A 13,911-nucleotide genomic window follows, 5' to 3' on the forward strand; every position below is an offset into this window, starting at 1 on the left:
AGCCAACACTGGCTGTCTTTTAAGGACCTTTCTGGAAACTGCTGCATGGTATTTCTGCTTTTATTTTATTGGTCAGAACCTTTGAGATATAATGGGTAATTTTATTCTGGGCAGCCTTAGACCCAGTTAAAAAATAGAGGATTCTATTACTTAGAAAGCAGGAAGAATGGATATGGGATATGCAAGCAGCCATTTTTACTGCCATAGCACATGGATAGTTTAGTGGGCAGAATAGCTCTACTTCCCACACAAGCATGAGAAACATGCAGCTTTCCTGGACTCAAACTCTTTGCCAAAGTTAAAGAGATGCCAAGCAAATGCTCAAGAGGAGAAAACTTTGTTTTTTAAGCTACCATGTGTTGAATATCTATTATGTATTAAGCACAGTGTTGGATTCTTAATAATTATCATCTTTCTTGATTATTATAACAAGCATATGAATTAGGTAGTATTTTTTTCCTTCTTAGGGTTGTAGAAAGTAAACTGACTTGCCCAGGATCCCATAGATAATAAACAACAGAGCTGGGATTTGAACTTAGGTTGGCCTGACTTCAAATCCCATATTTAAGGCTGGATGACTTGCTAGCCAGGTGGGCAGAAAACAGCAGTGACACAGGGCTCTAACTTTTGGGGGTTTCCTTCAAGTGTGGAGATAACGCTTTACTGTTTGTGAGTCTCGGCTGGCACTAAACCTTTGCACAGAGGACAAATAATACCATCAGAAGTGTTGACAGCTATTATTAGGACAGTGATAGACTGCCAGAGAGGCAGGTAGTGATAAAGAAAATCAGAGCAGACTATTACTGCCATAATTTTATTTACCACCAATCTAGTCTTTATTCGATGTTTCAGTTCTGGATTTGTTTATTTCTGACCCCTCATTTGAAGATCAACGTGGAGAATCTGAAAATAGTAGAGAGGGAATTTTAGTAATGGCTGAAAGGTTTAAAATTCAAACGATTAAGGATTATTTAGCTTGGAGAAGAAAAGAAGACTTTTTATCTAATACACAGATAATACATTAGATTAAGGTGGTGTTTTCTGTTTTACTAGGATAAAGCAAGAGGAAAGGGGCATAATTAATTAATTAATGTAAAAGATTGCAATTAACAATAAAGTGGGTTACTGATGGAGCTTTCTATTTTGCTTATTTTCTCTTTAGATATTAAAGGAATGGATTTTTTTTCTTTGAATTAGTTCAGGTCTGCTTGCACATGAAGATAATGTATTAAAACATGAAAATTCTTAAAATAGCATGATTCTGTGAAGAATTTAAATTATTTGAATGTTCAGTGTTTTGAACAGTGATTCTGAAAATATATTGTGACTCATGAGCAGTAAAATAGGATTATGTTGTAAAGGAACATGAAATAAGAAATCAAGTGTACCTTCATACAAACTAATGCATCATGTCAGACATCAGTGAGCACATATAAACTGCCAAGGAAAAGGTTAGTGTGGGTGGACAAGGAGATGAAAAATCATAATATATAAAAAAGAATCCTGGCAGATTTTTATGAAAAGAATGAATGAATATAAATTTAGTTCCAAAAAAATTCAAAATGTGAGGCTGTTTATGAAAAATACTCTCAAAGATCTTTCGGTTTTATGAGAAAAGTTCATTACTTCAGAATATACCTCCTTCAGTTGGTGTCTGAGAAATAGCAGAGGGTACAGAGGTGGGAGTTAAACATATCAGAGAGCACACACTATTTTCGTTTAGCAAGAAGGATAGTTATGTATTGGCAGCAATATAAAATTTGATGTAAGAAGGGGAAATGCTGGTATAAAGAAGTTTATGATCTCTCTGAATTTATTATGTTCTTGTAGTTGGAGCAACACTGCACTGAGGTGTGCGTATCTGCTTTATGAATGAGTTAGGGTGAGTCAGTTTATATAAAGTACTTAACTCAAGATATGGCACATTTCCCTCTATTAGCCACCACTGTAGTTGTTGTTATGATCATTAGATCGAGGATTGCAAATAGATTTAATCTTATTGTGAACAGTGATCAATTTCTAGTGGCCAACTGGAGTGCAATATTATTTTTGGGGTTTGAGAAGCTCCAATAAATAACAACAGTCTTCCTCCCATCCCCAGTTCGGAACCGTTTTAAAGCCAAAGAATAAAACAAACAAGACCAAAATGTCACTCATACTAATAGATAATGGAGAATGTGGCCTATATGTGTAAGCAAGCAGCATGCTTTCTAAAACAACCTCAGAGCCAGGTGTCATGGCACACTTGGGAGGCTGGGGCGGGAGGATGGCTTGAGCCCAGGAATTTGAGCAGCAGCCTGGGCAACATAGTGAGACCTTGTCTCTTAAAAAACTTAAAATAAATAGTCTCAGGATTAGACCGTCTTTCCCATCTAGCAATGCTGGACCAGAATAAGCCTCCCTGACCGTGCTTTCCCCTCCTGCCCTGTCTCCCTGGCAGGTCCAGGATCCACCTGCTGGCTGCACTGGGAGGCAGAGAACACATACCCTTAAGAGGAAGGAAAAAAGGAAGGCTGTGCTTCTCCACGTGCTCATTTCTCTTTCTTTGTGATCAGATAAAAAGCCTCCTCCTGCCCTAAGGAGGAGTAGGCGAAGGGTGGAGAAGGGCCAGAGATGGGGCTTCTTATGTATGGAATGAAGCATCAAGAGTTGGGGGTGGGTTATGCTCTTCCCCTTTTTTATTTTTATTTTTCAAGAAGAGTCTCGCTCTGCCGCCCAGGCTGGAGTGCAGTGGCACAATCTCAGCTCACTGCAACCTCTGCCTCTGGGGTTCAGGTGATTCTCGTGCCTCAGCCCCCTGAGTAGCTGGGATTACAGGCGTGTGCTACCACGCCTAGCTAGTTTTTATATTTTCAGTAGAGACTGGGTTTCACCACGTTGGCCAGGCTAGTCTGGAAGTCCTGACCTTGTAACCCACCCACCGCGGTCTCCCAAAGTGCTGGGATTACAGGCATGAACCACTGCACCTGGGCCATCTTCTCCTTTAAAAAATAAAAAAAGTGGTGCTAAATCCCTACTCAAAAGAATTTTGTGACTCCCAAAGTCTGTTGAAGGAGTGGTGGAGAAGAGTGATAGAAGATGTGTGCTGGTCGTTTTCAACAACTGGCTTTTGGGCAAGGTGAGAAACCCTGACTTGTGGCATTTGCTGATCTCTGTGGTGTTAATACTCCAGCCATGGCCGATTTAAAGCCACCAGCATGACGTCACTGAACGTGGGCTTGGGGAGAGATTTGCAATAGCACACCATTACAGTATATAGAGTATTTCCAAAATACTGATAGAAAACATGTAAATAACCTCACAAGCATATGTAATAATAAAACTAATGAATAAGGTTATTAGGAAATGATGAGTTTTGAGTACTTATTACCTTTTAAAAAATAAAGTTTATTTAATCGTAAGTTTGTATAATTTAATTTTTAATAATGATGTGTTTAATTTCTAAATATTTAGCAGCCAGGTCTCAGGAGCTGGCACAAGCCTCGGGGCTGGCTCCTGCACATCACTGAGTGGTAGCCACATGTTCTGTCTTTCGATGACCCTGTACTGTAGAGAAATACAGTTCTTCCAAAGGTGGAGGACGGTTAACAACACAAGTCAACCTATGGCAATCAGTCAAGCACCTCACGTGGACCCTGGCCAAGAGCTTGGGCTCAAGAGTCAGACAGACCTGGACTTAACAGACCTGGTTTGCATTTTTGCTTTGCTTTTTGCAAGCTGCATGACCTTGGGGAAGTCATTTAAACTTCGAGCCTCAGTTTTAACTGTGAAATGGAGAAAATACTTCCTACTTCCTAGGATTGTTGTGATAATTAAATGAAATGATGCATGGAATGAATGAATGTAGTTCTCAGATCATAGTAGTCTTCCAGTGAGAGCTAAAAAATAGCAATTGCCGGGAGAAGGCAAATACACTTTCAGATCCTGACTTGAATAGGATTAATGGATGAGATGAGGCTACAGGGTAATATCTTATTTCAGAAAAAGTTCACTCAAAATGTAGGAGAAAGCCATTAGGACATTTTCAATATAGAACATAAAACTAGGCAACTAAAGGTGATATTCAGTAAACATTCTGAATAAAAATGCTTACTATAAGAATTGAGAATGAAACATAGACAAATCGTGCTATACATGTGAGTATAAATAAACATTATAGTCATACTAACAGCTGACATACAACTATGAGGAACACTAGTAGAAAATAGATATGGATAGCACAGCGAAAATGTTTGGTGTTTTTGAGCTTATCTAAAAGGCACCAGCTAGCCAGTAGTGACATAGATTTGATTGTTCCTGTAACATGTAATTTCTGTAGGCTCTGGGAACTAGGAAATGAATATATGGTAACATTTTTGTTTATTTTAGGAAGATGAAAATATAGATAAGATTAAGAAAAGTATAAATACCATTTATACTTAATATATTTCCAAATTGTATATATATTTTTATAATTATATACATATTATTTATAATATCTCTATTTTTATAATTTTATATTTATATAGGGGAGAGGGAGACAGGTGTGCATGTGTATTTCCTAAGTTCAGGACACCTCACCCTGGGCTGCTCCGGTCCAGAACTTCCTACCTGATGTGACTCAAATAGTGTTGTAGGTACATGGAGATGGTTTCCTCAACCCTTGGGGTGGCCCTGTGATGGCTGGTTACCTCAGTGTTCTGTTCAAATATCATTTTCTACATGTGCTATGAATAGAAAAAGATTGAGAAGCATGCCTTAGTCTTTCTGTGGAATCAACTGCCTTCTGCAACACTAAAAAGATGGGAAAACAGTTTTAAAAGCCCTTTAGTGGAAAGAGCCTCTCATAACTCTAAGTCCTAACTTAAAATACTTCCCCTATTTTACTCCTGACACTCCCTGCTTAATGCCATTGGACATACCTCATGAAAATATAGCGCAAAACCTTGTACTTATCCTCAGTAGTACTCAGAGACATAAACACTAAAATGAGATATTTTTTCTTTGCTCATAATATTGGTGAAGATTAAGAATTTGCTAACTGGCATTGGCAAGGGTGTAGGAAAATAGAAGCTTGTGTTCTATTGGGAGGAGTATAAATTATTCCCTTTTTCTGACACAATTTTGTAGTGTGGAAACAGGCATTCTTTTTGATGTACTTATGACTCGAAATAATCATGTGTGGACAGATTTCTCCAAGAATGTTGCTTGTAGTTTTTTGTTGTTGTTGTTGTTGTTTTGTTGTTTTTTTTGTTTGCTTGTTTCTCTGCTTTGTTTTGTGTTTTTAAGACAGGGTCTCGCTCTGTCACCCAGGCTGGAGTGCAGTGGCGCGATCACAGCTCACTGCAGCCTTGACCTCCCGTGCTCCGTCAATCCTCCCACCTCAGCCTCAGCCCAGTCCCAGGTAGCTGGGACTGCAGGAGCATGCCACCATGCCGGGATAATTTTTGTATTTTCTGTAGAGATGAGGTCTCATTTTGTTGCCCAGGCTGGTCTCAAACCATCCACCCACCTTGGCCTCCCACAGTATTGGAATTACAGACGCGAGCCACCACACCAGGCTGCAGTTTTATTTAAATAGAGAAAAGCTTGTAATAACCAAAATGCCTAACAAAAAGGGTTTGGTTAAAAAGATTTTTGGTGTATCTATACAATGGAATACCATATATTGGTAGTGGTGTAGCATTAGAATATTTAATTGTGCTGGAAAATATTATAAATTAATAAAAAATGCTCTAAGGCAATATGTATAGCATAAACCCAGTTTTATAAAACAAAAAAATTATGTTTGCATAGAAAAAGGTTATAAAGATAGTCCAAATGTTAATAGTGGTTAACTTTGAATGTTGTGCTTTGTATATTTTCTCATTTTCTTCAATGAACATATGCTACTTTAGAGAAAGTAAAAACTGGTGCAGACTGAGAAAGTAAAATCTGCCCAGCATTTGTCAGGCTGGTATAACAGACACTAAAGCCACCTACAAAGTAAACAGGAAACAATATTTGTCCTAAGTACCTGCCATGGCAGTGAAATGTCGTAATGGTCCCCTTCTTTGTGCTTTCATATTCACTGAGAAACTTTGTTTTCAAAAATCTTAAACTGCCAGTTCATATTTAGAATTATATCAGTAAGAATGACAGATTTTACTTTTGCCTGGGTGATCTAAGTCAGCTTGACACAAAGAAGCAGCTTTGATTTACGACCCAGATGCAGAGCCGCAGTTATGGGGTTTCTGGACTCAGTATATCTATCTTACAGCTTTCAGGAAACGAGACCCTGGATCCACCCAACATTGACCCCTTTACACAGCCCTGCCTTGGGCCTATCAAAATGCTGCTTCATTTAAACTTCACCTTCACTCCACTGTTCCCTAGAATCCCATAGTAATGTTATCTTTTCCCTCGTTTGGAGAGACGCCCCACAGGTTCCACTGCTACACTGTCTCTTGCTCTTTATGTGGGTCAGTTGACCTGATTTTGTTAGACCAGAGTGATCCTGGTGGTCTCAGGTTGATTGGGCTAAAATGCTTCTGTAATCACGAAAAAATAAGGCTCCTTCAAATTTATACATATTTAACAAATATATATACATACCATTTCCCTAGATAGTACATATCTAAAGACTCAGTAACTGTGTTAAGGAAGAATAATAATGAAGATTTATTGAACTCTCACTGCGGGGCAGACTGTGTTTTAAGATTTTTAAGGGTATTATCTAATTTAATGTGTATAACAACCCTATGAGGAAAAATTACTGTTATTACTCTTTTCTATAAATGACGATGCTTTAGTTTTAGAAAGCTTAAATCATTTTCCCAGGATGACATTGTGTGTGTTAGAAACAGGATTTGAACACAGGCCATCCACTATGAGAGCTCACATTCTTTACTACTCTGATATGCTTTCTCAATGATCCAGCAGTCCCTTTTAGTAGTGCCACGGATGGGAAAAACTTCAGCTTAGCTGGCTAAAAGCATCATGGCTTTATTTCTTCACACATTCTTTAACTGAAGTCCCTCTAACAAAAACATTCCTAGTCTGTGGCAACTCTGAAAACATTCTTACAAAATTCTTTAGGCCAGGTGCGGTGGTTCACGCCTGAAATCCCAGCACTTTGGGAGGCTGAGGCGGGCAGATCTCTTGAGGTCAGGAGTTCAAGACCAGCCTGGACAACATGGTGAAACACCATCTCTACAAAAAATACAAAAATTAGCTGAGTATGGTCGTGCGCACATATAATCCCAGCTATTCCAGAGGCTGAGACATGAGAATCACTTGAACCTGGGAGGTGGAAGTTGCAGTGAGTCGAGATTGCACCACCGCACTCCAGTCTGGGCAACAGAGCGAGACTCCATCTCAAAATAAATAAATAAATAAAAATAAAAATTCTTTGGTTTTTCATAAACACTCGTAATGTGTATGGTATTCTCCATAATCTTGCTAATTTTTATAAAACATTGTTTTAAACCATTTATCACATTGCATACCTGAGACTAAGGTTTGGCCAGCCTTTGACTCTCCCATGAAATTACAGCATGTGCGTGTCTGCAATGGCGCAATCTCAGCTCACTGCAACCTCCACCTCCTGGGTTCAAGCAATTCTCCTGCCTCAGCCTCCCGAGTAGCTGGGATTGCAGGCGCCTGCCACCATGCCCAGCTAATTTATTTATTTATTTATTTAGTATTTTTAGTAAAGACAGAGTTTCACCATGTTGGCCAGGCTGGTCTCGAACTCCTGACCTCAAGTGATCTACCCGCCTCAGCCTCCCAAAGTGCTGGGATTACAGGCATGAGCCACCCCACCCAGCCTCAAATCTATAAATATCTAAGGTGATGACTTTGAAGTGCTGTGTAGCATTTCAGTGAGTTTGAGATTGTTGGGAAGTGTTCAGAAACACAAACTTGCTCTTTTTATTTAGCCAGTTGTAAAATACCAAAGAGAGATGAGGTGGCCACTCTGAGGAGCAGATGGCAGTTATCTTTGTGTGGCTTTTCCTTATCACTGGGACAAAGGATACCGTAGGTAGGATCTTCCCAGAGTTGGAAAACAGCTGAATTCTTGTTATGCCTCTCCTCCCTAATACTTGACTTTACATGATCATTCTGCAAAACATATACCAACAATCTGTGCACTTTTGATCAAGGGAAGGTGTACAAATATCAGCCCTCCTGATTCTTGGACCAAAGTCAGCACTTGCAAAATTGTATCCTCCTCTGGAGAAAGAAAGCCGAGTGAGTGCCAGGTGACTCTGGAAGCCCGTGTCCTCAAGGATAGCCAGCATTTAGATATGTTTGGATATATATATTGTATAGTTTTGTTGAGGAAAAAAAAACAAGAATGAAAAAGTCAGTCATTTCCTCTTGATATCCAGTAACAGTGAATTAAACAAATTCAATAATCATCTTCAGATGCTCACTATGTGCAAAGTGCTGGGTGCAGAAGGTCTGGTGAGTAGTAAGATGAACTGGTTACACTCCTTGGATTCCACCCCTGCCGTCAAGTGTTTGCAGTCCAGCACAGGAGACCCGTGTGACTATAAGTAGCTAAGTAGGAAGCAAGATCCTAAGTCTGGAAGTGGAGTGTAAAGCACCAAGGAAGTGGGTAGGAGCAAATATTTTATTCTACAGCAGAGAACTCTTAAGAAAGCTTCAGAGAGGAATGGCCATGAATGGAGTGTTTAGTACGAGTTAATGGATTTCAGCAGATAAGGGGAAGTGATGGTGTGCAGGAAGAAACAGGAGTGCTGTTAAGGAGAAGGAGAAATATTAATGAGAAGGGGGACAGGAAAGACCTGGAGTGTGTTCATGGTATCACGTATGGTCTGGTTTGGCAGAAACAGTATGCAGGAGGGATATAGAAGGCAGTAAATCTGGAAAGATGGTCTGGCATTGGCCATACCTATGTACTTAGAAAAACCCTAGAGAAGAGAAGTATTAACGTATATTGAATTTTAGAGTAGCAGGAAGATGGTTAGGAGTGTGAGCTTTAGAAACCCGGCAGCCCTAGATTGTCATTCTGTCTCTAGGACTTAAACGCAATGGGACCTTGTGTAGATCTCACAATCATCTGAATTCTAATTTCCTTCTCTGTAATGTGGACATAATTATAGCACCTTCTTATGAGGATTAAGTGAGATCATGTAAACTAACATATCTAAACAGGTACCCAGTACAATCTATGAATGTTTGCTGGTATTACATTATAATTTTATGCTTTCATTAAAAAAACTTTAACTCTTTACTCAGATGGTGTTTATTTTCTTTGGTACCCTTGATAACTCATTTGTTCCAAAGCATGAATCACAAAAAATATCGAAAGAATAAATTGTTCAGAATATTATTTGTACCTGTTAAGTGTTAGAAATGTTGACTCTTGTTAATTTAGCTCATTAATATCTATTGAGTACCCACCATATGTTTAGTGCCAAGCTAGGTACTATAGGAGAATATGAGACAGAACTCCTGTGTTTAAGAGGCTCTTGATTTAGTTGGGGAGAAAAAAGTAGCATATCTTTATTATACACAAAACTATGGTTTTGTAGTTTTCAGCCTACATTCTTAGGCTCAAAAATGTGTCAACATTCTTTGAAGGTGTATTAGGCCTTGAAATGACTGGGCACACCATTTTCTTTGTTCACAGCATTCTTTGTGGAAGTGTGACTCTTTAAAACAGCAATATGAAAGAGTAAATAGATACTACTATAGAGCAGAAGTCATTCAGGATTTCAGAGAAGACAGATATTGGTGTGCATTATAGGGATGGGGAAGACTTGAGGGAAGAAGTAATGTATGTAAGATCTAGGTAGGTGGACAAGTAGGAAGACTGCCTTCCAGCAGGAAACAAAGCATGAGACTGTAGTTTTGAGAGGGCAATATAGAAACCAGCCTGGCTTAATTAGGTTCACATTCATAGGGAGAAAAAAAATGAAGTTGTCAGGTAATAGAGCCAGTGCCAAGTTGTGAAGGGAATGCAGGCAGGAATGTGGGGTTATTCATTTGGAGAGGTGCAGGAAGTATTGAACAAGGGAGAGATGAGGTGAGTGTTCCCGTAGGAGGGTGTATTGACAGGTGCTTAGGATGATTTGGATGGGAGACAGGATTGAAGTCAGAGAGACAGACCATTTAGCCATTGCAGTGACCCACTCAGGAAAGAAGGCAGCCTGAAACGGTGGTAGCTGAAGATAGTGTAAGCAAGAAGCTTATTTAGAGGCATTCAAAGGACCATCCGTGGGGCTTTGAAACTGATGTTTATTAGTAGTATATATACCTAAGATGATTTTGAGAAGGATGATGGTATTAGTAGAGAAATGGAAAGGTAAGGAAACCTTACTATGGAAGAAAGAAGGTTGGTTTAGCTTGAATAGGCTTAGGTACATAGATACATAGATAAAACAGCTTAGAAAAAGTTAAAAATGATTCATAAGTCTACCATTTTAACACAACTGCCCTTCATTTCATCTCTATTTTGCCTCGTAGCCCTGGCTCATATGTACACATAGATACATATCTGCAATCATAAATGCATGTGCCATTTTTCATTTTAAAAATTAGTCTGTCATAAACATCTATTTTCATGTAATCTTTATTATTATAAATATTACTGGCTGGATGCCTTCTGTTTAATCTGATATGTCCTGAAAGCAAGGACCATATTGGTGGTGTTTATGTCTGTGTGTCTAGAACGTAAGAAAAGATTAAGAAATGTTTGTTTAATGAAAGCGTTATTGGCCATACTCATTATTGACCATGAGTATTTTCATGCGTTTCTTTGTAGAACTTGCTACAACAAACATGTATGTGATAGTTTGGGCTTTGGGTTTTTATTTTGGTTTTTTTCTTTTGTTAAACTGTTACCTTATGATAAATACTTGAGATTGGAATTGTTGTGTGGAAGCACATCAAGTCTTCCTCAGAAAGCTCTCTATCAGTTGGAGTGGCATTTGGCCACAAGACAGCTTGACATACAGCAACTTAAATGAGGCAGGTGCTTATTTTCCCCATGTCACCACATGTCCTGAGATTGGTAGTTAGGGGCTGTTTTGATGGTTCATGATGTCATTGGAAACCTGAACTCTTCCTGTCTTCTTACTGCATCATCCTTAGCTTGTAGTTTTGTTTTTGTGTTTTTGAGACAGGGTCTTGCTTTGTTGCCCAGGCTGGAGTGTGATAACACGATCATAGCTCACTGCAACCTCAACCACCCAGGCTCAAGTGATCCTCCTGCCTCAGGCTCCTAAGTAGCTGGTACTACAGGTGTGCACCACCATGCCCAGCTAATTTTTTTTTTTTTTTTTTTTAGTAGAGACAAGGTCTCCCTTTGTTTCCCAGGCTGGTCTCAAACTCCTGGGCTCAAGCAATCCTCCCACCTCAGCCTCCCTAAGTATTGGGATTATAGGCATGAGCCACCACACCTGGCCTTTTTCTGTTTTGGGGTTTGTTTTGTTTTTTAAAGAAACAGGGTCTTGCTCTGTTGTCCAGGCTGGAGTGCAGTGGTGCAATCATAGCTCATTGAGACTTTGAACTCCTGGGTTCAATTGATCCTTCTGCCTCAGCCTCCAGAGTAGCTAGGACTACCGGCATGCATCACCATTCCCAGCCAACTTTAATTTTTTGTAGAGATGAGATCTCACTATACTGCCTAGGCTCTTGAACTCTTGGCCTTAAAGCGATCCTCCCTCGGCTTCCTAAAATGTTGGGATTACAAATGTGAGCCACTGTGCCCGGCCTGGCCTGTGGCTTTTACCCTCATGATTGTAAGGTACTGCTGTGCCTTTATCCAGTTGCATTCTTGTTTTACACAGAAAAATGAGGGAAGGGTGAGGACTAAAGTTGGAAAGGGCTTTTCTGTGGAGGCTGCTTTTAGCCTGCTTTCCTGGAATCCCTACCCAGTGACTCCTGCCTGTCTCCAAGGCTAGAATGGTATCATCTGGCCATCTCTGACTGCTGGGGAGAAAGCTAGTCTTTTCAGCTGGGTATGTCACTTTCCCTGATAAAACTGTAGGTCACTTAACAAGGAAGGAAGGGAGACTGGACATTGGGCAGGCAGCCGGCAGCGTGTGCCACCATCTCTGACTGGCATGCCAACACTGCTCCTGACAGCCTGCTCTGAGGTCCTGAGAGTCAGCCACTGATGTTTATATTGTCCAAATGAAAAAACAAGGTGCAAATTTGTGAGGAGACCACGAGTAGCTATGACTAAGATAAATTTGTCTCTACGAGTAGCTATGACTAAGATAAATTTGTCTCTACGAGTAGCTATGACTAAGATAAATTTGTCTCTCCTCTGGGTTTTAGTTGAAAAGCAAAATAATGTATGTAATTGTGTGCTCTAAAAGCCAGCCAGATGTAACATTAAATCTTAGAACACTGCACGGTTTGTGTTCAAAGTAAGAATTAATGTTAAAGAACTTTATTACCAGCAGATGAAATTAATTAATTCATATAATTAAGGGCTAAGAAACACTCAGGATAAACCACTTTGATTAGGGCAATACTTAGTAACCATTTAAAGGGCTCTTAAGAATTTGGATTTGTAAAGCTCAGTTGAATTTATGCTCAAAATAGGTACAACTCGAGAGTTGTACTCAGCACTTAAAATGTAGAATTATGTTTATTTTTCCTGACTTGGAGGTCTTCTCAGGCACACATATATATAGCTGGTGCTCTAATCTCATGCTTCTCAGCTCTCCGTGTGCCTTAGAATTGCCAGGGGAGCTTTAAATATATTGATGCGAGTCCTGGTGCAGATATTTTGATTCTGTTGGGTTGGGACCATCTTCTAAGTGAGAAGCAATGAGGCGGTGCACTCAGGCAGGGCAGTGGGGCTGCAGGGGAGAGGACAGCTCTGAGAACTATTTAAGACGGCACCATCCAGTAGAACTTTCTGCAGTGAAGAAAATGTTCTACTTGCTCTGCTCAGTGTGGTCCACAAGCCACAGGTACTGTGGAGCATCTGAAATGTGGCTAGTGTGATTGAGGAACTAAACGTTTATTAATTTAATTGGATAGCCACATGTAGCTCATGATCACCTTATTAGACAGTGCCAATGTAAGAAGTAGAATCAGCTAGCTCTGCTCACCTAGGATTATGGAGGAGAGGGAGGCTGAGCATAACCTCAGAGTTTCTACAGGTAGTTATGCTTCTGGTATAGGGAACAGAGTGGAGGTGAGGAGGTTCGCGATGTTTACATGAGGGCCTCAGAAGTGACTAGCACGTGGCATGGGGCCCGGCCTATTGTAGATGCTCAGTCCATGTCGGATTATTTTATTGAGCCTTGGGCAGGATTCACAGCTCGTGTGTTCCATTTGTTTAGTATAAATACAGTCTAAAGTTATTTCTGAAAATAGTATTTTCTTCCTCTTAAGTCTTTTTCTTTTCTCTTTTTAAAAATCAGGTATCAAATTGTAGTGGAAATAATCCAGGCGACTACAATTAGCAGCTTTCCCCAACTGAAGAGGCACAAAGGTAAGAGCTGGTTTGTTTTCTTCAGTTCCACATCTGAAAGGTCAGCTTGGTCCCCGGGCTTCTCCCACCTGTCAGATCTTTGGCAAATAGGAGCTTTTCTGGCTTACATTTAAATATTTCAATTTATTAAAACAATACTATTACAGTATTAGAGAAGTAAATATAATTTCATCCTAACAACAACTTTTGTCTGTATTTCTGTATTCCCGTATAAACTTTATTCAGCTGCAGTCATAATTTTTAGAAGGTTAAAATCATTCAGTATATAATGTTTCTGTTCTGTTTTTAAACTAAACATGATTACATAATTTTTTTCACATATTGAAATTTAATATTTCTATCTTGAAACATAATCTTGATGGTCATTTAAATGACTCCAATAGGTTGAGGTTTCATAATTTACTTAATCTTGTCCTTATTTTCCTTTTTTAAGCATTTTTTTTAAGGAATTGTAAAATCTTTTTCCT

General features: G+C 39.5%; 1 protein-coding gene across 6 annotated transcripts in view; it reads left to right on the forward strand.

Annotated features, from left to right (window-relative positions):
• SNX25 (sorting nexin 25) overlaps positions 1-13,911 on the forward strand; it is a 152,500-nt gene that overhangs the window by 61,622 nt on the left and 76,967 nt on the right. For all 6 annotated transcript variants that reach the window (XM_054484160.2, XM_054484162.2, XM_054484166.2 and 3 more), the window contains exon 6: positions 13,374-13,444. In XM_054484160.2, coding sequence (XP_054340135.1) covers positions 13,374-13,444 — 71 coding nt within the window. The remainder of the gene's footprint in view (positions 1-13,373; positions 13,445-13,911) is intronic.

The sequence above is a fragment of the Pongo pygmaeus genome, chromosome 3 (assembly GCF_028885625.2).
Source record: "Pongo pygmaeus isolate AG05252 chromosome 3, NHGRI_mPonPyg2-v2.0_pri, whole genome shotgun sequence".
Lineage (NCBI taxonomy): Eukaryota > Metazoa > Chordata > Mammalia > Primates > Hominidae > Pongo > Pongo pygmaeus.